Source organism: Acanthochromis polyacanthus, chromosome 4 (assembly GCF_021347895.1).
Source record: "Acanthochromis polyacanthus isolate Apoly-LR-REF ecotype Palm Island chromosome 4, KAUST_Apoly_ChrSc, whole genome shotgun sequence".
NCBI classification, from domain to species: Eukaryota; Metazoa; Chordata; class Actinopteri; family Pomacentridae; genus Acanthochromis; species Acanthochromis polyacanthus.
The window spans coordinates 767,509-793,180 of NC_067116.1; the positions used below are offsets into that span (position 1 = coordinate 767,509).

The 25,672-nt window shown below is 40.2% G+C and overlaps 1 protein-coding gene across 3 annotated transcripts; it reads right to left on the bottom strand.

Annotated features, from left to right (window-relative positions):
• Positions 1 to 5,886: 5,886 nt before the first annotated feature.
• On the bottom strand, positions 5,887 to 25,259 carry LOC110969844 (LHFPL tetraspan subfamily member 3 protein-like). Of its 3 annotated transcripts, none has more exons than XM_051946884.1 (7): positions 24,504 to 25,259; positions 23,736 to 23,941; positions 20,664 to 20,868; positions 20,255 to 20,385; positions 13,473 to 13,620; positions 13,362 to 13,397; positions 5,887 to 8,009 (listed from the first exon to the last, which is right to left on the bottom strand). In XM_051946884.1, the coding sequence occupies exons 2-6, from the start codon at positions 23,937 to 23,939 to the stop codon at positions 13,369 to 13,371; spliced, it is 717 nt and encodes a 238-aa protein (XP_051802844.1). In that variant the 5' UTR covers positions 23,940 to 23,941; positions 24,504 to 25,259; the 3' UTR covers positions 5,887 to 8,009; positions 13,362 to 13,368. The 3 variants fall into 3 exon arrangements, with proteins under 3 accessions (XP_051802844.1, XP_051802846.1, XP_051802845.1); XM_051946886.1 differs by having other exon boundaries at positions 20,306 to 20,385; positions 24,504 to 25,250; XM_051946885.1 differs by lacking the exon at positions 24,504 to 25,259 and adding an exon at positions 24,252 to 24,382.
• Positions 25,260 to 25,672: the final 413 nt, after the last annotated feature.

Sequence of the window (25,672 nt, forward strand, 5' to 3'; positions counted from 1 at the left end):
GCCTGAACTCCAGACTACGATGAGACGGGCGGGGCTGAGCATGGGGAGGCCCCCGGCGCTGTGGTGGGGTCTGATGGAGCCTCAGCTGGCTCAGGCTCTGCTGGACAGGTGAGTGTGTTCAGGTTCATGTAGAGCATCAGGCAGAAGTGGAGGTCTGAACTCACCTGTTACCTGTCAGGATGGGCCCCGGCTGGTCCAGAAGCTGCTGGACAGAGCGAGACAGGAGAAACTCCAGCATGACGGACGAGTGCTGAGCAGAGAGCAGGACACGCTCAGGTGATCCATCACACCTGATCAGTACAGAAAAACTCGCTTCAAAAGTTTAACCCTGCAGGTTGAAAGTCTGAAATGTGGGGAAAAAATCTATTTTCACAGTGAAACTTCTGATGTCCACGTTTTCAACATTTTGAACATTTCTTTGTGGAAAAAGAAAATTTAAAAATGTTTCTTTAAGAACATTCACATAAAAATCAACCAAAATCCAGTGAATTTCACTGTTCTTAAAGAAAATATAAGAAGCTTTACTGATATATATGTAATCACTTTAGATATTTTTAGGATTTTTTGGAAGATTTTTACTCATTTTTGGATCTTTCTCAGACATGGAAACAACATTTTTTGGTGCCGTAGATGAGGACAGCAGGAGGATTAAAGTACCGCTGGAAAGATCAAAGCCAAACAAAAAGCAAAATAAAATCTTGATCGAAAGAATCATTCTGTTTTCTCATCATCATGTCATTTTTTATCATAACTTTTCCTCCAAATACTTCAACTTTTGCTGCTACTTTTGTCAATAAACCATTTTTTCTGCACTTCTTCCGACTTTTCTCACTTTAGAAGCTTCTCTTTGTGGATCATAAAAAGGTTAGGATGAACTGAATAGTTGACAGCTAATCGATCCTCAGATTAATCATTCTAGAAGGGTTGATTTCTAAATAAATTAATTTATTATTAAAGATGGCCGTCTCCTCCCCAGGCACCTGGTTGCTAGGATACTGTCCAGCATCGGCCCTAACGACGCCCCCCTGGTCTCCAGTGGCAGGATGAGACGGGACCTGTCAGCAGGTGAACCTGTTAGCTCCGCCCACAGGAGAACCCGTCGTTCCCTTGATGACGTGCCCCTTCCATCACCTAGCAACGACCCCCCCCTCCTCAGGGTGAAGAGGCTGGAGGACGACGAGGATGAGCAGAAGCTCCGCCTCCACGCCGCAGGGCTGCAGAGGATGAAACGCATCGACACCATGGCAACCGCTGATGAACTGAATCATGGGAGTCGTAGGCGCCGGAGGAGAGCTGCCCTGAACTACGACCCCAGCAGCTGATGGATCAGATCGTTCAGTACCTGAGGGAGTAGAAATATCGTTTGTTTTTGCTGCTGTTGTGAAAATGTACCTGATCAGAGGAGGAAGCTGTCAGAATTCCCGATTATTGTGTTGCTTTGTGGAAAATCTTTAATCAAACATCACCGAGCCTCTAAACCAAAACCCCTCTGACATCACAGTCTGCAGCTCTCTGATTGGCTGCTTACCTGAAGCAGTGCGCTACGACCATCTTCAGGTTGAGTCCAGCTTCCCTCCACCAGAAAAAATAGACACATGATGGACAGTAACCGTAGCAACAGCTCATCAGCTCTGTGATTGATCAGTTCTCATTGTGTTCATATACTCCAGCTTGTTGTCATGGTGATGCTTCGTCTATGTGTGCTGAAACTCAAAAATAAAGTCAGTAAAGTGATGCTGCTTTCTGCTGTTCACTTCTATACACCTGACAGCGGAGCCACAAATCACACCTGAGGGCGGAGCCACAAAGCTATGGCGTCAAATTTGGGTGAAAAGTCGCGCGCACGAAACACTCTCGCGCGCACGAAACACATACCCCGCGCGAGCGGAAGAAAGTCTTCACGGGCGCAAAAAAACACTGCGCGTGCGTGGCAATGTCTCGCATGTGCAGACCAAGCTCTGTGTGTCCAGTATCTCACCAAACTGTCCTCCTGCGTGCGTGGAGCACTGATCTACGTGCGGGGAGAAGACTTTTGACCCTTTGTGGGCGGATACCAGTGCTCACCACAACCTCCCTATGATTGGCTGTCTGCGACAGCAAGAACTCACCCCCCACCCGGGATGCCACTGTATACAAGAGAGGAAATGACACAGTCGGCTGGAGCCCCTTTGATGCTGCTGCCGCTGTTCTGCAGCTCCGCCGAACACACACAGAACCGAGCCCGGATCTCCAACTGCCGGTGGGTGAGTGTCTCCACGTATTTCTGGCTCTAAACGGGAGGTCTCAGTGCTCCATTGCGGGGCTGTCAGCCTTTAGTACAGCGTGTCTACTCCAGTGATTCTGACAGGGAGTTTAAGAGTGATTCTATAATTAGGGGTACATTTCAAGTCCATGGGGTGTAGACACGCTGGGCTTCTGGGCCGATTCCGGTCAGTCCACCTGGGTAACTGCCGTTAGCAATGGAGCTAGCTAACGTCTAATCGCTGTACTAAAGGCTGACAGCCCCGCAATGGAGCACCGAGACCTCCCGTTTAGAGCCCGAAATACGTGGAGACACTCACCCACCGGCAGTTGGAGATCCGGGCTCGGTTCTGTGTGTGTTCTGCGGAGCTGCAGAACAGCGGCAGCAGCATCAAAGTGGCTCCAGCCGACTGTGCCCACATGGGGTGAGTTCTTGCTGTCGCAGACAACCAATCATAGGGAGATTGTGGCGAGCACTGGTATCCGCCCACAAAGGGTCAAAAGTCTTCTCCCCACGCCGTAAATCAGAGCTCCACGGATAATTATGGCACCATACACGGACCAGTAGCAATGTCTCCACACGCGTAAGAGGCTCCTCGCACGTGGAGACATTGCCACGTGCACGCAGAGTGTTTTTTGCGCCCGTGGAGACGTTTTTCCGCTCGCGTGGGGTACGTGTTTAACGCGCGCAAGAGAGTGTTGTGCGTGCGTGACTTTTGACCCCAATTTGACGCCATACAAAGCTCTCTACATCAAATCCATTACATGTGAACTAACATAAAACAGCTTAAAATCAACCTATAAATAAATCTATATTGTGATACCAGACAGCATCAGTACAAACTTATGCTCCCATTTCTACTAAACTTTATAAAGTGTCTCATACTGCTGATCTAAAGACTACATTACCCATGAGACCATTAGAAGACACAAACAGGAGTTCAGCAGTTCTCCACTAGACTGTATTCTTGTATAACTCTGTGGAGCTACAATGAAGACCACCTCAGCCCAAAGTCTGCTATAGTGTAACTCTAAGCTAACTGTTTCTGGAGCTAATTCTCAGCTGACTGACCTTTAAGCTAACTCTAATCTAAGTGGACAGTAGGTAAACAGACCAGAGGCTAGCTACATGCTAACTGGACTTAAAAACATAATCTAGCTCAAATGAACATTAAGCTAACTTCAAGTTAATTGAACCTGGACCTGCTTCATAAAAAGACTCTAATCAGCTAACTGGACTGAACGCTAACTGCATCTAATTCTTGTTTTTTTTTTTTTTTTTTTGTTTTTTTTTGGGGGGGGGGGCTGAAGCACCTGCCCCTTTTGTCAAAGTTGTATTTTTTAATTTTATTTAATTTTATCTAATTTAGTTTTTTATTTGTAAGTGTGTGTGCAAAAGTATTTGAGACTCAAAATAACAAAACAAAAATAAGAGTAATAATAATTCAGATCTACCCTCAGTCGGTCACATGATCTACGTATCTCACTGCCCTGATGTGCCCAGATGTTCCCTGTCCCTAAGCACTAGTGCTAGAAACGGAGACCCGAGGGAGGACTTCAGCAGCTGATGGCCCTGATGATGAGGCGGTTCTGCAGCGGGATTCCTTTGTGCACGGTTTATTCTAGATGACTGATGAAACTAAGTGAGCATCCTGTGTGTGTGTCTGACTAACACACCTCTGATCAGTTAAAGCTGCTGGTTAACCACAGTGTGCTGAGAGGATAAAGGATGCCAGGCTTCTTTTTATTTCTGTTTCTGCTGTCATGGGCAAAGTGCATCAGAGAGATTAATTATTTTACTGTCAGTGAGCTGCAGTGTGTTTCCTGTTTCTAGAGGCAATGATTCAGACGTTATTTATTTCACTAAAACTATCTACATGCATTTTCACATAATTTTGGACTATTGCAGTATAAATACAATAACAATAATAATTAGAAGAATTTGAATTGTGATTTTCTCAACCTCTCATTTAAAGATATCAGTACTTGTTTATAACATCTGTATAGACAAATTAAATATAATATGCATAAATATAAAATATATAACTTCTATACCTTTGCTGTCTTTCACAAAATGGATAGTCAAACTGAATAAAAGCACAAATACATTTAAATACATGATTTCTGTATCTTTTTTTAAACTTTATTATTAGCACTATGAATAATAAAGGTCAGATAATGAATCAGCACCATGGAGCAAATCCGCGTCGATACAGTTTATGTATGGAAAAGGTATGAAATTTAAAAACAAGGTCCCCAGGAAGAGAAGCCACAGTCAAGTCTCTAATGGTGATCTAAATTCAGCTTTAAAATAATAACTGGAAGGACTTGATGGTGGCCATATGAGGGTTTGAACCACTGACCTGATCAGTAGTCCAGAGTCTTAACCATTGTGCCACTGGTTCTACGTTATATTCTAAGTGAATACGGGTTCCTACAATTCAGCTGGAATTGTCAGGTATGTTTCTGTACAGTGGTTCAAACTGGTGCTCCATGTGCCACCTTTAAACTTTGAGCACCTGTCCCTCCAAAGGCTTCTGCACGGCCCTGCTCCTCTCTGCTCACTACCCCTCACACCAGAGATCAGGTGTCATCGTTGACCAAACCTTCTCCTTCAACCAACGCATCAAGCACACCCTTAAAAAATCATTCTACCACCTTAAAAACATGGCTGGTCTCCATCCGTCCACCTTAAAAACATGGCAAAGATAACTGTATACTAACTGGAGCTATGCTAACCGTCTATCGGTAAGCTATAAGGACTCAGAAGCCAACTTGCTAACTTAACTGTAATGCTAACTTCATCATAAGATAATTAGAAGCTAGCTATATTCAAAGCTAGCTTTAAGCCACATGGACCTCAGAGGCTCTCAGCCACATAATTTTTAGCTTGTGGATGAGGCTACCGTTAGCAGCTACATGACAGATTTTAAGGTCAGTGATTGGGTAGTCAATATGTGGAGATAAAGAGGAGCTAATCAGCTATCTGAACCCAGCATTTAAAGGGACCAAAAAATAATTGCATTCTAACTGGAACTGGGAACTAAGCTAAACAAACAAAAACATACTATCTGTAAGCTATTTGTACCCAGAAGCTAACTTAATACAGAAGTTAATGCTATGTTCACCAGCACTAGATATTAAATAGAACCTAAGCTAATGTTATACTATTTGGGTATGGATGCTAACTAGATTTTAGCCTAATTCACTGCTAACTGGTTCCATATGTCAGCTAGTTCTTTATCAAAGCTATGCTACCTGTATTAAAACATTAATGAGATCTTGATCTAACTCGATGCTAACTGGGCCCATATGCTAACTAGATCTAAAGTTAACACCATGTTAAATAGGTCTAGATGTTCCCTAGATCTTGAGCTAACTCTGTGTTAACTGGTTCCAAATAATAAGCAAGTCTTAAGCTAAGTCTATGCTAAGTGGGTCCAGATAAAAACTATGTCCTAAGCTAACTCTGTGCTATTTGGGTTAAGATGCTACCTATATCCTAAACTAACTCTGTGCTAACTGGGTGAAGATGCTACCTATGTCCTAAGCTAACTCTATGCTCACCTGATTTAACTCCATTAAACGGTGACGTTCTGTATTCTGATAATGAACTGCTGTTTATCTAAACATGCTCAAAGAAAATAAAATCTGGTACATTTTTATTATATCTCAGTTTAATCTCATAAACACAGTATCATTTAATAAACATGGAGGAAAACAATCAATTTTTATTGATGATGTGCCTTAAAGGTCAAAGGTCATGCAGACAGCAAATGCTTCACTTCCTGTTCTCAGTCGTCGCTACCAGTTTTACCTCTCTGGATAGCCTAGCTTAACACAAAGTCAAACAGGCTGTGAGCTAATAAGCTAAAGTGCATCCTGTAGTCAGTGGGTTTTACTTGACTGGACAACAAGTTAGCTCTATGTTAACATGCTAATGAAGCTAATGCTAAGTTAAATGCAGCCAGAAATTAAATGGACCTGAAGCTTTTCGATGCTAAATGGGTCTAGAATCTTAATCCTAAACTAACTTTAAGTGGACCTGAAGTAACTCTAAGCTAACTGGACCTAGAAGTTAAAAGAGCCTAAAGTTATATCTGCAAAGTGGATCTAAAATCCTAATGGAAGTGGATTGAACCTGAAGCGAACTCTAAGCTAACAGGACCTGAGACTAACTCTAAGCTAACAGGACTGTTTCCAGTGTTTGTGACTGTTTCCAGTGTTTGCTTTGAACTAGGCTAACTCCAGAAAGGATTCTGGTGTTGAGGTTGTAATACAATCTGATTGTTCCTTTAACAGATTGAGACATTTCATGAATTGTGACGACAGAAATCGTTTCATAGAGTTTCCATGTTGCTGTCTTTGTTTTTCTTCCCTTCTTTCTTTAAGACCTTATCAGACCTGAACATACTCAAGAATGTTTTTGTCAGTTCGTTTTTTTTAGACATTTCTCACATTGTGTTTGTGCTACATTTTCAGTTGTAAAAACATGTTTTTTGTGCTTTACTTCAACTGGAATTTGGTTGACTTTTCAGCATCTTTAAAAAAAATGTTGAAACAAACGCTAACTTGATACTAGTTCAAAGAAAACTAGACTGAGATGCAAACTGTAAGCTATATCTAACCCACATGGACCTAGATGCTAATTCTAAGCTAACTGTATCTTGATGCTAAGTAGACCAGAAGATAGCTAACTGTAAGTGGATCTTCAGCTTTCACTCTAACTCCAGAATAAGAACACAACATTTGAATTGAAGCTAACAGAAACCAAATCTGATTGGAGCAAAATGGTCCTATTAGCTAAGCTGAACACAAATCAAACAGCACTAAATGGACCTACAGGCTAATTATAAGTAAACTGAATATAGAGGTTAACCAAGCCTAAAACTGACTCAGAGCTAAATGGGCCTAGAAGTTCATTCTTAGCTAACTGGACTCAAAGGTTAGCGTAACCCAATGCCAACTCACACCTAAATGGGCTTTAAGCTAAAACTAAGCTAACTAAAGCCAGACATTTATTAGATCTTAGAGTAACCCTAATCTACCTGGCTTTAGAAGCTAACAAGTTAAGTGAACTCAAACCTAATTCTGTGCAAAGATGGCCTATAAGATAGCTCAACAGAACTAGAGCCAGGTGTTTGACAGCTTCATAGTTCTTTAGATTTCAGTACTGGGAACGTTTGTAGACATGTTTGCAGAACATGTTCCTTTGTAGTTGTTAGCTTGTAGCTGTTTGAACTCATTTCCCAGGCTAAACTGCTCTTTGCTGATGGTTGTCTCCAGTAGGGACTTGTGGTTTTGCAACAAGAGCAACAGAACATCTGCTCCGCCATGCTGACACTGGAGTCAAGAAATAATGTAAAGATGGGAAGGAAGTTCATTCAGAGGCAAAACATGAAGCAGGAGGACTGGATGTCTGGAATGGCCTTATTTCTCATTTAGTTCAGCGTCTCTACATTTTCTTTCATGAAAGCAAAGGAGAAACCAAAGACGTTTTATTCTGATAAACGGACACTTATTTATCGGATTGTGAAACTGAATCCTACGTTCCTCCATTTGGTGCTGAAGAACTTCTCATGTAAAACCATAGAGCTGGAATAACGGCTTCAACTGGAAGACACTAGAATTAAAACTAACAAGTTAGGGTTCTTGAATTTTGATACATGTCTTAGAAGAATGAGATTATTGAGGAGTTTCTTTGTCTTCTCTGTGGTGATGATGATAAAGAGATCAGGAGGAAGTGAAGAAGTGAAGGCCAAACGTCCCTGAAGAAGGAAGAAGGAGGAAGTGAAGTGACAAAAGCAACAAGATCAATCAGAAATAGAAATATTTGATTGATCCTGAGTAGAAATTATTCCCATTCAAAGTCTCACAAATATAAACAGGACAAAATATAAAGAGAAACCTCTGTAGAAAATATGTCCTAAAAAGATAAACTGAGGCACAAAGAGAATAAACGTAAATGTAAAATGTGCATTTTCGAAGGCAAAAAGGAATTAAACAGTATAATAGATAGTGTTAATGCTCAGGGAGGAAGCTTTAATGAGACAGTAGAGCAACTCCTGTTTGTTGTCATTTTCCATTGTTGTTGCTTTATCTGCTGTTTTCTATTGTTGTTGTTTTATGTTGTTGTTGTTGTTGTTTTATGCTGTTGTTTATGTTGTTGTTTTATGTTGTTGTTTTATGGTGTTTTTTATGATGTTGTTTTATGTTGTTGTTTTATGATGTTGTTTTATGTTGTTGTTTTATGCTGCTGTTTTATGATGTTGTTTTGAGCTGCTGTTTTCTATTGCTGTTGTTTTATGTTGTTGTTGTTTTATGCTGTTGTTGTTGTTTTGTGCTGTTTTGTTTTATGTTGTTGTTGTTTTATGTTGTTGTTGTTGTTTTATGATGTTGTTGTTTTGAGCTTCTGTTTTCTATTGTTGTTGTTTTATGCTGTTGTTGTTGTTTTATGTTGTTGTTGTTTTATGCTGTTTTTGTTTTATGTTGTTGTTTTATGCTGTTGTTGTTGTTTTATGTTGTTGTTTTATGATGTTGTTTTATGTTGTTGTTTTATGTTGTTTTATGCTGCTGTTTTATGATGTTGTTTTGAGCTGCTGTTTTCTATTGTTGTTGTTTTATGTTGTTGTTGTTTTATGCTGTTTTTGTTTTACGTTGTTGTTGTTTTATGTTGTTGTTGTTGTTTATGCTGTTGTTGTTTTATGTTGTTGTTGTTGTTGTTTTATGCTGTTGTTGTTGTTGTTTTATGCTGTTTTTGTTTTATGTTGTTGTTGTTTTATGTTGTTGTTGTTGTTTTATGCTGTTGTTGTTTTATGTTGTTGTTGTTGTTGTTGTTTTATGCTGTTTTTGTTTTATGTTGTTGTTTTATGCTGTTGTTTACTGTTGCTGTTTTATGCTGTTGTTGTTGTTTTATGTTGTTGTTGTTTTATGTTGTTGTTTTATGCTGCTGTTTTATGATGTTGTTTTGAGCTGCTGTTTTCTATTGTTGTTTTATGTTGTTGTTGTTTTATGCTGTTGTTGTTGTTTTATGCTGTTTTTGTTTTATGTTGTTGTTGTTGTTTTATGTTGCTGTTGTTTTATGATGTTGTTGTTTTGAGCTTCTGTTTTCTATTGTTGTTGTTTTATGCTGTTGTTGTTGTTTTATGTTGTTGTTGTTTATGCTGTTTTTGTTTTATGTTGTTTTATGCTGTTGTTGTTGTTTTATGTTGTTTTTTTATGATGTTGTTGTTTTATGTTGTTGTTTTATGTTGTTTTATGCTGCTGTTTTATGATGTTGTTTTGAGCTGCTGTTTTCTATTGTTGTTGTTTTATGTTGTTGTTGTTGTTGTTGTTTTATGCTGTTTTTGTTTTATGTTGTTGTTGTTTTATGTTGTTGTTGTTGTTTTATGCTGTTGTTGTTTTACATTGTTGTTGTTGTTGTTGTTGTTTTATGCTGTTTTTTATGTTGTTGTTTTATGCTGTTGTTTTATGATGTTGCTTTGAGCTGCTGTTTTCTATTGTTGTTTTATGCTGTTGTTGTTGTTTTATGCTGTTGTTGTTGTTTTATGCTGTTTTTGTTTTATGTTGTTGTTGTTGTTGTTTTATGTTGTTGTTGTTGTTTTATGATGTTGTTGTTGTTTTATGATGTTGTTGTTTTGAGCTTCTGTTTTCTATTGTTGTTTTATGCTGTTGTTGTTGTTTTATGTTGTTGTTGTTTATGCTGTTTTGTTTTATGTTGTTGTTTTATGCTGTTGTTGTTGTTTTATGTTGTTGTTGTTTATGCTGTTTTTGTTTTATGTTGTTGTTTTATGCTGTTGTTGTTATATGTTGTTTTTTATGATGTTGTTGTTTTATGTTGTTGTTTTATGTTGTTTTATGCTGTTTTTGTTTTATGCTGTTGTTGTTTTACATTGTTGTTGTTGTTGTTGTTGTTTTATGCTGTTTTTTATGTTGTTGTTTTATGCTGTTGTTTTATGATGTTGTTTTGAGCTGCTGTTTTCTATTGTTGTTTTATGCTGTTGTTGTTGTTTTATGCTGTTGTTGTTGTTTTATGCTGTTTTTGTTTTATGTTGTTGTTGTTGTTTTATGTTGTTGTTGTTGTTTTATGATGTTGTTGTTGTTTTATGATGTTGTTGTTTTGAGCTTCTGTTTTCTATTGTTGTTTTATGCTGTTGTTGTTGTTTTATGTTGTTGTTGTTTATGCTGTTTTTGTTTTATGTTGTTGTTTTATGCTGTTGTTGTTATATGTTGTTTTTTTATGATGTTGTTGTTTTATGTTGTTGTTTTATGTTGTTTTATGCTGTTTTGTTTTATGTTGTTGTTGTTGTTGTTTTATGCTGTTGTTGTTTTATGTTGTTGTTGTTGTTTTATGCTGTTTTTGTTTTATGTTGTTGTTTTATGCTGTTGTTGTTGTTTTATGTTGTTTTTTTATGATGTTGTTGTTTTATGTTGTTGTTTTATGTTGTTTTATGCTGTTTTGTTTTATGTTGTTGTTGTTTTATGTTGTTGTTGTTGTTTTATGCTGTTGTTGTTTTATGTTGTTGTTGTTGTTTTATGCTGTTTTTGTTTTATGTTGTTGTTTTATGCTGTTGTTTACTGTTGCTGTTTTATGCTGTTGTTGTTGTTTTATGTTGTTGTTGTTTTATGTTGTTGTTTTATGTTGTTGTTGTTGTTTTATGCTGTTGTTGTTGTTTTATGTTGTTGTTTTATGCTGTTTTGTTTTATGTTGTTGTTTTATGCTGCTGTTTTATGCTGTTGTTTTGAGCTGCTGTTTTCTATTGTTGTTGTTTTATGTTGTTGTTGTTTTATGCTGTTTTTGTTTTATGTTGTTGTTGTTGTTTTATGCTGTTGTTGTTGTTTTATGTTGTTGTTTTATGCTGTTTTGTTTTATGTTGTTGTTTTATGTTGTTGTTGTTTTATGTTGTTTTTTTATGATGTTGTTGTTTTATGTTGTTGTTTTATGTTGTTTTATGCTGCTGTTTTATGATGTTGTTTTGAGCTGCTGTTTTCTATTGTTGTTGTTTTATGTTGTTGTTGTTTTATGCTGTTTTCTTTTACGTTGTTGTTGTTGTTGTTGTTGTTTTATGCTGTTTTTGTTTTATGTTGTTGTTGTTGTTGTTTTATGTTGTTGTTGTTGTTGTTTTATGCTGTTGTTTTATGTTGTTGTTGTTGTTGTTTTATGCTGTTGTTGTTTTATGTTGTTGTTTTATGCTGTTGTTTACTGTTGCTGTTTTATGCTGTTGTTGTTGTTTTATGTTGTTGTTGTTTTATGATGTTGTTTTGAGCTTCTGTTTTCTATTGTTGTTGTTTTATGCTGTTGTTGTTGTTTTATGTTGTTGTTGTTTTATGTTGTTTTTTTATGATGTTGTTTTATGTTGTTGTTTTATGTTGTTTTATGCTGCTGTTTTATGATGTTGTTTTGAGCTGCTGTTTTCTATTGTTGTTGTTTTATGTTGTTGTTGTTTTATGCTGTTTTTGTTTTACGTTGTTGTTGTTGTTGTTTTATGCTGTTGTTGTTGTTGTTTATGCTGTTTTTGTTTTATGTTGTTGTTGTTGTTTTATGTTGTTGTTGTTGTTTTATGCTGTTGTTGTTTTACGTTGTTGTTGTTGTTGTTGTTGTTTATGCTGTTTTTGTTTTATGTTGTTGTTGTTGTTTTATGTTGTTGTTGTTGTTTTATGCTGTTTTTGTTTTACGTTGTTGTTGTTGTTGTTGTTGTTTTATGCTGTTGTTGTTGTTGTTTATGCTGTTTTTGTTTTATGTTGTTGTTGTTGTTTTATGTTGTTGTTGTTGTTTTATGCTGTTGTTGTTTTATGTTGTTTTATGTTGTTGTTGTTTTATGCTGTTTTGTTTTATGTTGTTGTTTTATGCTGTTGTTTACTGTTGCTGTTTTATGCTGTTGTTGTTGTTTTATGATGTTGTTGTTTTGAGCTTCTGTTTTCTATTTTTGTTGTTTTATGCTGTTGTTGTTGTTTTATGTTGTTGTTGTTGTTTTATGCTGTTTTTGTTTTATGTTGCTGTTTTATGCTGTTGTTGTCTCCGTTTCTGTTGATTTCTGTCAGAGTTTCTGTCATTTTCTGCTATAGTTGTATAATATCTGTTGGTGCTTCTGCTGCTGTTTTTATTTGTTTCTGTTATTATTTGTTTCTGTCCCTGTTTTTGTCAACCTCTACAGAGTCAGACTACATAAAGCAGCCGGACCAGACAACATGTCTCGGGTCAGTTCATGTTTTGAAGGACTCTGTGAAGGAAGAATGTCCTCCCTGACATCTCTAGCGTCTCTCTGAGTCCAGCTGGAGGTCCCATGTCTCAAACCAGCCCACCCATCCAGCTGCTAACCCTAACCCTGGCACCATCATCACAAGAAGTTCTGAGAGGCTGGTCATCCATCCATCCATCCATCCATCCATCCATCCATCCATCCATCCATCCATCCATCCATCCCCTAGACACCTGTTATTTTCTTCATATTTTATTTTGATCCTTTTTTTTAAATGTATGGCGCTAATATAAAGGTGAGAGAGAAACATCTTTTCAGTTCCTCTGCATGTCCTGGATATAGAGAGGACTTGACAATAAAAATATTCTATTCTATTGGTATTTTCTGTGACAGTTTCTGTCTTCTACTGTTTCTGTTGTGTTCTGAGGCTGTTCCTTATTGTTCTCTGATACTGTTCTCCATTGTTTTCTGTCAGTTTCTGTAGTTTGTGTCGCTGTTTTTTTATATTTAGATTTTTGTTGCACAGTTTCCTGTCATTTCTGGTCACTGTGTTCTGTTGGTGTCATTAGCTATGCTGTGACAATGTTGTCCGTTGTCTATTTCGTCTGTCTTACTCGGTAATGGTTCTCTGATATTTTCTTTCACTATTTTCTGTTATTTCACTGCTATTTTCAGTCGTTGCTTTCTGTCATTCTCCATCACTGTCTCTGTTGTTTCCTCTTGGATTTTTCTGTCTTTCCTGGTGATAACAACGGATGAAATGTCAGTGATGGGGTAGGACAGGATGTATTCTGGATGTAGATCTCTAAAGCAGATTACTAATGTCTGTTCCAGGCAGCTGATTTCTGTTTTGCTTCAGTCAGATTGAAAGACAAACATATTTCGTGGAAAAATATTTTTCATGAAGAAGAAGGGACTCACCAGGTCTTCATGCCGTCATCAGCAGACCCGTGGTCACTGCACAAACAGAGCCGGTGTTTAACTGAAGTTCAGCATTTAGTGGAGTTATCTATCAGCCACCTCATTTCTTACCGTCCTGGGAATCTGGCGGCAGCAGCGCATCCTGTCTGTTGGCCAGGACAAAGGCCAGCGTGGCCAAGATGGCATAATCAAGAACTCCCAGGATGGCCAGGATGTAGGCCCAGTGCACCGAACAGTTACCTGGAGAGAAACTGCCCACCTGAGGACAGTCAGGATGGAGAAGCATCATAGTACAGAAAGAGCAGGGGAGAAGGTCACTCATGATCTGATCATGTTTCTACTGGATCTCATCTGATACAGTCGCTAGCAGCGTCTGGAACATGTTACTGGGATTAAAGGAACTTTGTTCATGTTAATGAGGATTCTTCCACCAGAGTTAGTTGTGGAGTTCCTAAGGGTTCTGTGATAGAACCAGTATTATTTACTTCAAACATGCTCTCCTTAGACAGAATTATTAGGAAACACTCCATAAATATCCATTGTTATGCAGATGACACCCAGTTCTATTTATCTGTGGAACACCAACATGTCTGAAGGACATGAAGACCTGGAGGATCTGGAACTTTGTTCATTTAAGTCCAGAAAAACTGAAGTTCTTGTGTTTGAAACACTCCATCTAACCAGATAGTTCCTCTAGATGGGGCTGCCTCCAGTTCTCCTGTAGAGAACCTTGGAGTTCTCTCTGACCAAGATCTGTCCTTCAACATCTAAACCAGTCTGTACGAAGCTTTCTATCATCTAATGTTGTAAAATCAGGAACATCTGGTCTCAGAGTGATGCTGAGGAACTAGTCCATGCATTTAGAACTTCTAGGCTGGACTACTGTAGTTCCCGATGATCAGGAGGTCCCAATAATTCTCCTAAAAACCTCCAGCCAGAGTTCTGACAGAAACCAGGAACAGAGATCAGAGTTCTCCTGCTAGCTTCTCTTCATGGCTCACTGTAAAATCCAGGATAGAATCTAAAATCCTTCTTCTAACATCTGAACTCTGAATGAGCAGCTCCATCGTATCTTAAAGACCTGATTGGTCCAGATCATCCTATCGAAACCGTTCCCTCTCAGACTGCAGCTTCACTGCTGGTTCCAGAGGTTCCAGAAGCAGAACTGTAATATACGTTGTGTACGACGCCATGTCTGGTGATCAACAGGTCTTATTTTATTCTGTGGTCTCACAACACAGTAAGAACATGAACAAGCTACAGTGCCATCTAGGGGACAAACCGAATATTGCAGCTCTTATAATGAATACACTACATCTCCCTTTCTCAAGATAATGTTCCCCTTCCTGTAGAATAATGCTGTAACCGTTGTGAACCAGGTAAATAACTATATCACCCAAAAGTACTCAAACGTTCTACCGTCTACACATTTCCCGCGTATCGTAAAAACAATAAACTTCAACCCAACACTCCATATTTCAATTCTAACAGAACATAACTTATCCTCAAAGTCATGACAAAATCACATCATTACAATCAGTATACAGCAGTTAAATACCAACCTTTGTGTTTTTTCGTTTCTTTTAAAAAAAATATATATATATATATATACGCATACACATCTTTATTCAAACCGTGAACCAAACCATAACAGTCAGTAAGTTAGCCTATTTTAATTATTCCAAATAACGTTTTGGCACTCTTACTGGTCTTCCACAGCGTGTTGTAGTTACAGGGCTATTTACAGTCTCATCAGTCACTACTCTTGGACTGGGTGGTGCAGTGTAACAGTCAGGTGTAGGACTGGGTGTATCAGCACTTGGCAAAGTGCCTTGTCCCACATCGCCTGAGTGCTCTGATAGTGTGTCATCAGGTGTCCCTGGGAAAGATGTCTCTTTAGTTTTGAGCAAGTGTCTGCGATTCCTTCTGTACACTTGTCCTTCCGTCATTTTGACTATGTAGGATCTTGGCAAGTCATGTTTCTGTATCACTGTAGCTGATTCCCACTTGCTGCCTTGTCTAATCCTCACATGCTCACCAACCTGGAGATGAGGCAGTGTCCTGGTTCCTCGATCAAAGTAATGTTTCTGTCTTTGTTGTCTGTTAACAAGGTTGCTCCTAACATTGTCATAGAGAGCTGGCTGCAGCAATGTTTTTTGTCACCGGTAATTTTGACTTGAGCCTTCTCCCCAAGAGCATCTGAGCAGGTGAGAGGCCAAACCCGCTCAGTGGCGTGTTCCGGTATTCCAGCAGGGCCAAGTATGGGTCTCCAGAGCTGTCCTGTGCTTTTCTCAACAGGTTTTTCACTGTCTGAACAGCTCTCTCAACTTGCCCATTTGACTGTGGAAACGTCGGACTGGAGGTGGTGTGTTTAAACCCCAGTCGGTGCTGAAGTCCACCATCTCCTGACTCACGAGCTGTCTACCATTGTCTGAAAATAACTCATCTGGCACACCATGCCTTGCAAAGATAGACTTGAGTGCAACGATTACATGTTTGCTTGAGGTTCCACTCAGCTTCACAATCTCTGGAAACTTCGAAAAATAATCCACACACAAAGAAACTCTGCATCATTGAAATGAAACAAATCCACACCTATCTTTTCCCACGCTCTCTCAGGCACTGCATGTAACATGAGTGGCTCTTTAGGATTCTCATTTTTGTGTGCATTGCATACAGTACACTGAGATACAACTTCCTCTATCTGTTTTGCCATACCTGGCCAGTACAGTATGTCACGGGCTCTCTCTTTACACTTAACTATACCCATGTGTGACTCGTGGATTTTTCTGAGCATTTCACTTCTCAGTGTGTTTGGAACTACTAACCTTGAGTTGTTGAATATTAGTCCATCAATATAACACAGTTCTTCTCTGAATGTCCAGTATTGTTTGATTTTGTCTGGAAGCAGTCTCTGTTTATCCGGCCATCCTTTCAGAATTGCATTCGCGACCAGTCCCAACTTTGCATCTTCTTCCGTGGCCTTTCTGAATTCCTGCAACTTTTCCTCTGATACTGGAAGTTGCTGGCTGACAGAGTTAACTTCCAGCTCGTCATCAAGAAGTTTCTCATTTTGTTCTTTCAGAAACTCTCTGCTTAGAGCATCAGCGATACGCATTTCCTTGCCTGGTTTGTATTTGACTTCAAGACTGTACTTTTGAAACCTCAAGAGCATTCTTTGAAGCCTGGCTGGGGCGCTGAGAAGTGACTTTTTAAATATCACTTCCATTGGTTTATGATCACTTTCTACATGTACATGTATTCCATATAGATACTGGTGAAACTTCTCACAGCCAAATACAATTGCAAGCAGCTCTTTCTCAATTTGTGCATAACGTTTTTGACAGTCGGTTAACGCTCTGGAGCCATATGCCACTGGATGTCCCTCTTGAAGTAGCACAGCTCCCAAACCCTCAGAACTCGCATCAACAGACAATGTTACTGGCTTGTCGACATCATAGTACTTGAGTACTGGTGCTCGGCTTACAAGAACTTTTAGTTTGTCAAAACTTTGTTGTTGTTCTGTCCCCCAGTGCCATTCTGCATTTCCTTCCAGCTTCCTCAGAGGGGCGCTGATATCCGAGAGGTTAGGGATGAACTTGGAGAGGTATTGAAGTAACCCAGTGAACCTCTGGAGCGCAGCTTTATCTTCTGGTGCAGGCATGTCTTGAATCGCTCTGATCTTTTCAGGATCAGGCTTGAGTCCTTCCTCACTGAGCACATGTCCAATGTAAGTGATTTCAGTCATTCTTATTTTACACTTACTTTTGTTCAGTTTCAGATTAATGCTTCTGAGGCGATCTAGCAGTTGCCTCAAACGAATGTCATGCTGCTCTATGCTCTCTCCCCAAACTAGAATATCATCCATTACATTGACTACACCTTCTAGCCCTTCTAGGTGTCTGGCCATGCACCTCTGGAACACCTCTGGTGCTGATGATATACCAAATGGAAGCTTTTTAAATCGATATCTCCCAAATGGTGTATTGAAGGTACACAGGTATCTAGTTGGATTTGCCAAAATCCATGATTTGCATCCAAAACTGAAAAGCATTTGGCATTTCAGCTACCACTCCTTCTATTGTGCATAGTGGGTGGTGTTCTCTCTTAATGGCTTTATTGAGGTCTTGTGGGTCAATACAGATCCGGACTTTGTTAGGTTTTGTTACAGTCACCATCCCCAGATAGCAAACTATGGGTGAATCAATGTTGAATCTATGTTGAGACCTAATGTAGAAATTATACAGAAAGCGCAAGGTTGATAAAATGTTGAGTCAACGTTTGCTTACATAGATTACATGTTTGCAAACATAGATTCAACATTAATTAAACATTGACCTGTCAAACATTTTAATTAAACCAAAATACAACGTAGATTCAATGGAATCTTTTAAACACAAACTTCAATGTTGACAAAATGTTGTTGAATCAACGTTGATCCAACCATCAGTCTTCAACCGTAACCACAATTCAACCTTCTTAACCCTAATTCAACATTGATTTAACATCTTTTGCTATCTGGGTAAAGTGTGATTTATGGTTGAAAAGCAAACGTTGACTCAACATTTTATCAACCTTGCGCTTTCTCTATAATTTCTACGTTAGGTCTCAACATAGATTCAACATTGATTCACCCATAGTTTGCTATCTGGGTACTGTTTACCCAATCTGTAGGTTCAGTTTGTTTGGTTATCACCCCTAAACTTTCCATTCTCTTCTGTTGTGTCTCAGTCTTGTCTTTTAGTGCGACAGGAACTTTCCTGGGTGCATGAACAACTGGAGTAAGATCTGGATTCGTCTTGATGTGGTGCACACCTGGTATGCAGCCTAATCCCGTGAACAAGTCCTCATATTCACTAAGAATGTCACTCTCTATTTTAAGTACATGTAGTCTTTTGACAAGACCCATTTCTTCACATGACTGTCCTCCCAGGATTGCAGGTGCCTTGTTCTTTATTACTTCAAATTCCACATCATACTTGTTATCTTTGTACTGACAGGTCAGCATGATTCTTCCTTTAGCTTGAATTTTGTGACCTGCATATGCAACAAGCTTGGAATGTGATTTGCTCATCTTTTTGTCCAATCTCAGCTTTCTGAGGTCACTCACAGAATGACGTTACAGTCAGCTCCTGTATCCAGCCTGAATTTCAAAACTTTCTGGTTGACAATCAAATTTTCTTGCCACTTTTCTTTCTTTGTATCCACAGTATTGATCTGTGAGACTGGGTTGTCATGTTTTTCTGCTCGGATTGAGCCAATAAAGAGTTCATCATCGGCCTCTGCTTTGTTTATCTGTTGCACTTTATGGTTATCTATGTGTCTTCTTGAATTACACATTTTTGCATAGTGATTCTTTCTGTGGCAGGCTTTGCACATTTGTCCGTAGGCAGGACATTTCCTTGGCTCATGTCTGAATCCACATCTGGTGCAGTTTCCTTGATTTTTCATCTTTGTACTCTGTGATGTGGCACCTTTAGCTTGCTGTCTGTCACGCTGTTTTTGCTTGGAGACTTTGTGAACCGGAACTTCAACCTCTTCATGTAGACTTTTGAGCTGAGTCTTGGATAGCTCACTGGCTCTACAAATATCTATTGCTTTATTCAGCGTGAGGTCAGGTTCTCTTAGAAGTCGTCCTCTAACTTGATCATTTGTGATGCCACACACAATTCGATCCCGAATCAGTGAGTCTGCGAGATGCTCAAACTCACAGTCTCTTGCCTTATTCTTCAAATCTGTCACATATGCATCAATACCTTCAGACTTTCCTTGTACTCGTGTGAAGAATAAATGTCTTAAATATGTTACATTTTTCCGTGGCTCACAATGTCGGCGAAACAGCTCTTTCAAAACGTCGTAGTCATCCACGTTTTCATCGAAGTCAAGCGTATTAAAAACTTTAATTGCTTCGTCCCCGGCCACGTGCAGGAATGTGGCTCTTTTCACTTCGTCAGACTTTTCATTAACTCCACTGGCAACAAGAAAAAGTTCAAACCTCTGGATCCAGATCCTCCAATTTTCCGCTAGATTTCCTACTAGACTTCGTGAGGTCGGGAGTTTCATCTGCTCCATGTCCTCTTCTCTGCCTCAGTTTCTAGATTCATTCTGACACCATGTAATATACGTTGTGTACGACGCCATGTCTGGTGATCAACAGGTCTCATTTTATTCTGTGGTCTCACAACACAGTAACAACATGAACAAGCTACAGTGCCATCTCGGGGACAAACCGAATATTGCAGCTCTTATAATGAATACGCTACAAGAACCTTCAGTTATCAGCTCCTCTGTGGTGGAACCAGCTCCTAGTTTGGGTTCTGGAGGCAGACAGCCTCTCTACTCTAAGATCAGGATTAGAACGTTCCTCTGTAGTTGAGCTGCTCAGGATCAGCTGATCTGTCCCTCACTTCTACTGCTGTAGATTCCCATGATGCACTGGGCTCCTCTCCATACAAGTAGATCTCACCTTTACATCCACTGACTCTGTTCTCTGGTCCTCCAGAAAGTTCACAGTTCTACTAGTACTGTTTGTTCTCCGTCTGTTTTCCATCTGTTCTTCGACTGCCCCCCCCCCACCCCCACCCCCCCCGCAGATGTCCTCCTTCCCTGAACCTGGTTCTGAAGTTGTTTTTGTCCCCCTGCCCGTCTGCTGCTCATAGGGAGTCCAAAGGCAGCTCTGAATAGTTGGGTTCTCTGTTCTCTGTTTAAGTTGTGGAATGTTTATGAATAAAACTGAACAGAGTCATCAGTGAACCTTTAACCACTAACACTGTTCCAGGCTGTAACTCCTTCAGATCTCAGTTCCTCAGACTGTTTAACATGTGCTGCTGCTAGAACCATACAATCCTTGTTTATCAACTGTTTCTGTATGAAGACTGTGTTTTAATACTAACATGAACTTTATCTGTTCCCCAACATTCAGCCCTCACAGTGTTTGTCCTCACCGAGTCACCACAAAGAGCTCTCATCTCTGGACTCTCCCACGAGTCTGGAAACAGGAGGCAGGCCAGCGCCAGGCAGAACCCTGCAGAGAGAGAGGAACCATGCTGAGAACCAGCTAGCTGCAGAGAGCCAACTACATGCAGAGAGCCAGCTACATGCAGAGAGCCAGCTACATGCAGAGAGCCAGCTACATGCAGAGAGCCAGCTACATGCAGAGAGCCAGCTAGCTGCAGAGAACCAGCTCGCTGCAGAGAACCAGCTCGCTGCAGAGAACCAGCTAGCTGGGTCATATCGACACTGTCTTTAAACTCTGGAAGATCGTGCATTAAACCTGCTGAGGTGTTGGGAAGCAGCACTGACCTGCAGTCAGCTGCAGCCAGGCGCAGATCTTGTAGACGGTTGCAGCGCTGCAGAACCTGAAGAGACAGAGACAGAGGACGCTGGTCCACACCGCCCACAGAGACACACCCACCAACACTGCCACCGACTGGAAGGACGGCAGAGGAGACAGACTGGACAGACCGCCACGACAGTCTGGGACCGGCCAATCAGACTCCAGACATACCTGACAACACACAAGTATACAGATACATGTATGCACACAGATACATGTATGCACACAAGGACATTTATGCACACAAGGACATGTATGTACACAGATACATGTATGTACACAAGGACATGTATGCACACAAGGACATGTATGTACACAAGGACATGTATGTACACAAGGACATGTATGTACACAAGGACATTTATGCACACAAGGACATGTATGCACACAAGGACATGTATGTACACAGATACATGTATGTACACAAGGACATGTATGTACACAAGGACATTTATGCACACAAGGACATGTATGTACACAAGGACATGTATGTACACAAGGACATGTATGTACACAAGGACATGTATGTACACAGATACATGTATGTACACAAGGACATGTATGTACACAAGGACATGTATGCACACAAGGACATGTATGTACACAGATACATGTATGTACACAGATACATGTATGTACACAAGGACATTTATGCACACAAGGACATGTATGTACACAAGGACATGTATGTACACAAGGACATTTATGCACACAAGGACATGTATGCACACAAGGACATGTATGTACACAGATACATGTATGTACACAAGGACATGTATGTACACAAGGACATGTATGCACACAAGGACATGTATGTACACAGATACATGTATGTACACAAGGACATGTATGTACACAAGGACATGTATGCACACAAGGACATGTATGCACACAAGGACATGTATGTACACAGACACATGTATGTACACAAGGACATTTATGCACACAAGGACATGTATGCACACAAGGACATGTATGTACACAGATACATGTATGTACACAAGGACATGTATGCACACAAGGACATGTATGCACACAAGGACATGTATGTACACAAGGACATGTATGCACACAAGGACATGTATGCATACAGGGACATGTATGTACACAGGGACATGTATGTACACAGGAACATATGTACACAGGGACATGTATGTACACAGGGACATGTATGCACACAAGGACATGTATGCACACAATGACATGTATGGACACAAGGACATGCATGCACACAATGACATGTATGGACACAGGGACATGTATGTACACAAGGACATGTATGTACACAGGGACATGGATGGACACAGGGACATTTATGCACACAAGGACATGTATGTACACAGGGACATATGTACACAGGGACATGTATGCACACAAGGACATGTATGTACACAAGGACATGTATGTACACAGGGACATGTATGTACACAGGGACATATGTACACAGGGATATGTATGCACAGGGACATGTATGCACACAAGGACATGTATGTACACAAGGACATGTATGTACACAAGGACATGTATGCACACAAGGACATGTATGCACACAAGGACATGTATGTACACAAGGACATGTATGCACACAAGGACATGTATGCACACAAGGACATGTATGCACACAAGGACATGTATGCACACAAGGACATGTATGCACACAAGGACATGTATGCACACAGGGACATGTATGCACACAGGGACATGTATGCACATAGGGACATGTATGTACACAAGGACATGTATGCACACAAGGACATGTATGGACACAGGGACATGTATGTACACAAGAACATGTATGTACACAAGGACATGTATGGACACATGGGAAATGTATGTACACAAGGACATGTATGTACACAAGGACATGTATGCACACAGGGACATGTATGTACACAATGACATGTATGCACACAGGGACATGTATGTACACAAGGACATGTATGTACACAAGGACATGTATGGACACATGGGAAATGTATGTACACAAGGACATGTATGTACACAGGGACATGTATGCACGCAGGGACATGTATGCACAAAAGGACATGTATCCACAGAAGGACATGTATGCACACAAGGACATGTATGGACACAGGAACATGTATGTACACAAGGACATGTATGCACAGAGGGACATGTATGTACACAACGACATGTATGCACACAGGGACATGTATGCACAAAAGGACATGTATCCACACAAGGACATGTATGCACACAGGGACATGTATGGACACAGGGACATGTATGTACACAAGGACATGTATGCACAGAAGGACATGTATGCACACAGGGACATGTATGCACATAAGGACATGTATGCACATAGGGACATGTATGTACACAATACATGTATGCACAAAAGGACATGTATCCACACAAGGACATGTATGCACAGAAGGACATGTATGCACACAGGGACATGTATGCACAAAAGGACATGTATCCACAGAAGGACATGTATGCACACAGGGACATGTATGGACACAGGGACATGTATGTACACAAGGACATGTATGCACAGAGGGACATGTATGTACACAATGACATGTATGCACACAGGGACATGTATGCACAAAAGGACATGTATCCACACAAGGACATGTATGCACACAGGGACATGTATGGACACAGGGACATGTATGTACACAATACATGTATGCACACAAGGACATGTATGCACACAAGGACATGTATGGACACAGGGACATGTATGCACATAGGGACATGTATGTACACAATACATGTATGCACACAAGGACATGTATGGACACAAGGACATGTATGCACACAAGGACATGTATGCACACAGGGACATGTATGCACACAGGGACATGTATGCACACAAGGACATGTATGCACACAAGGACATGTATGTATTCAAGGACATGTATGTACACGGACATACAGAGACATGTAAGAACAGAAGTACAGAGGGACACGTCAGTGATTTTCCCTGAGGTGTTTCAGGTTTAACCAACTGCTGCTGGAAGTCAGCTGTGATTGGTCAGTCACAGGTGAGGGGCGGGGTTTGTCACCTCAAACAATCCCAGGGTGCCGCTGGGCTGCGGAGGCCGGACGTCCGCGGTGCCGATCCAGGACGGCTGCACCAGGATGACCACCTGGATGATGGCGAAGCAGAGCGAGCAGACGGCCCAGAGGACGCCCACGGCTCTGGCACTGCGAACAAACTCCGTCTGGTAGAGGCGGGAAAGGTCGGAGAGGGCGGGAGACGCCGACATCACTGGGAAGGAGGAAGGAAGATGACATTTTACTGGAATCTGGAAAACATCTTCACAGACTGAACGATCAATAAGTGGAGAACCTGATCAGCATATCGATCAATAATCATGAACATCTGTGGGAAACTACAGCAGACACATTCTCTACGGCATTCTGAACTGTGTTTATCTGCACCGACAAACACAACAATAAACAACAACACAACGATAAACACAAACAACGCAATGATAAACACAGAAAGACAACAATATTTGCCCACAACCTCAGCAAGCACAGCAATAAAAAATAGTGAGTAAACAACAACAACAGACCGATAGTAAACAGTTAGCAGTAAACAACAACAGAGGAAATCAGAAGCTCCAGATGTTCTGCAGGTGTTTCATGACGTTAAGGAGCGGCAGCATCAGACTGATCCACAGCCAATCAGCAGCTGATAAACATCAAAGAGCACCGACAGATCGACGTCACACCGGGAGCTTCGAGATTTTTTTTTTAAAGAAACTGCATCCGCGTTCATCCGGTAAAACAAAAACAAAAACAAAAACAACTGAAAAACAACCGACCTGCAGCCGGAGGAGTCCGTCCGTCTGTCTGACCGTCCGTCTGACGGTCTGCGGCTGGAGGAGGACGAGGAGGACGAAGATGATGGAGGAGGAAGGATGATGGAGGGTGGAGGAGGAGGATCGAAGTCTCTGTTGCTGCTCTAATCAATAATCTGAGGATCAATAACCGAAGGTTCGATGATCTGACGGAGAAGCAGAAGAATCAGATGAAACCTGCAGCTCGTTTAGATCAGAGCTCAATGTTGCAGCAGCTCCGCCTGCAGGAGGACAGAGGAACTGCAGGAGTAGCTCTGGTACTACGAACAGTACTAGCAGTAGTACTACTGACAGTACTATGAGCTGAGTGCTACAACAAATGAACGTGTACATTTATAGAAATACTATTATTATTATTTATGAGTCTATTTGACATGAGCAGGTCCCACGAGAGTGAAACTGATCCTTAATCAATCAGATGATCAAAGATTCACAGCATCTGAACACTAGGGCTGGCCCGAATAGCAGTTTCTGGGCTCCGGATATTCAAGTCCAGCTCTACTGAACACTTTAAGCCTCCTGTTGTCCTCATTTACGGGCACCAAAAACTATTTCTTTGTCTGAAAAACAAAACAAAAATTCAGCAAAAAATTCCCCGAATTTCTGAAAATTTGCAAAACCTTCAGGAAGAAAATTCCAATAACTCCTTAAAAGTTACATTTAAAAAAAAATCCCCCAAATTTGGCAAGAAAAATCGTGAAAATATTTTCTAAAAATTAGTAAAATCTTAAAAAAATCCTAAAAATATCTAAAGTTATTACTTATATATCAGTAAAACTTCTAATATTCTCTTTAAGAACATTCACATAAAAATCAACCAAAAATTTCTCCGGATTTTGGTTGAATGTGAATGTTCTTTTTTTTTTTCTACCAAATTTTTTTTTGAAGATTTCCCAAAACTGTTGAAAATGTGAAATCAGAAGTTTCACTGTGAAAATATCTGTATTTTTTTCCACATTTTCAAACTTTAAAACGGATCAGTTTTGACCTGCGGGACGATGCCAGAGTTAACTACATGAACCTGAAGTACTTCTACATTACTTTATGCTGCATTACTGCTTATTTTACTGCAGCATTTTGTTTTACTGTTTTCAGGTAATAAAATATAAATGACAACACATTCAACAGTTATC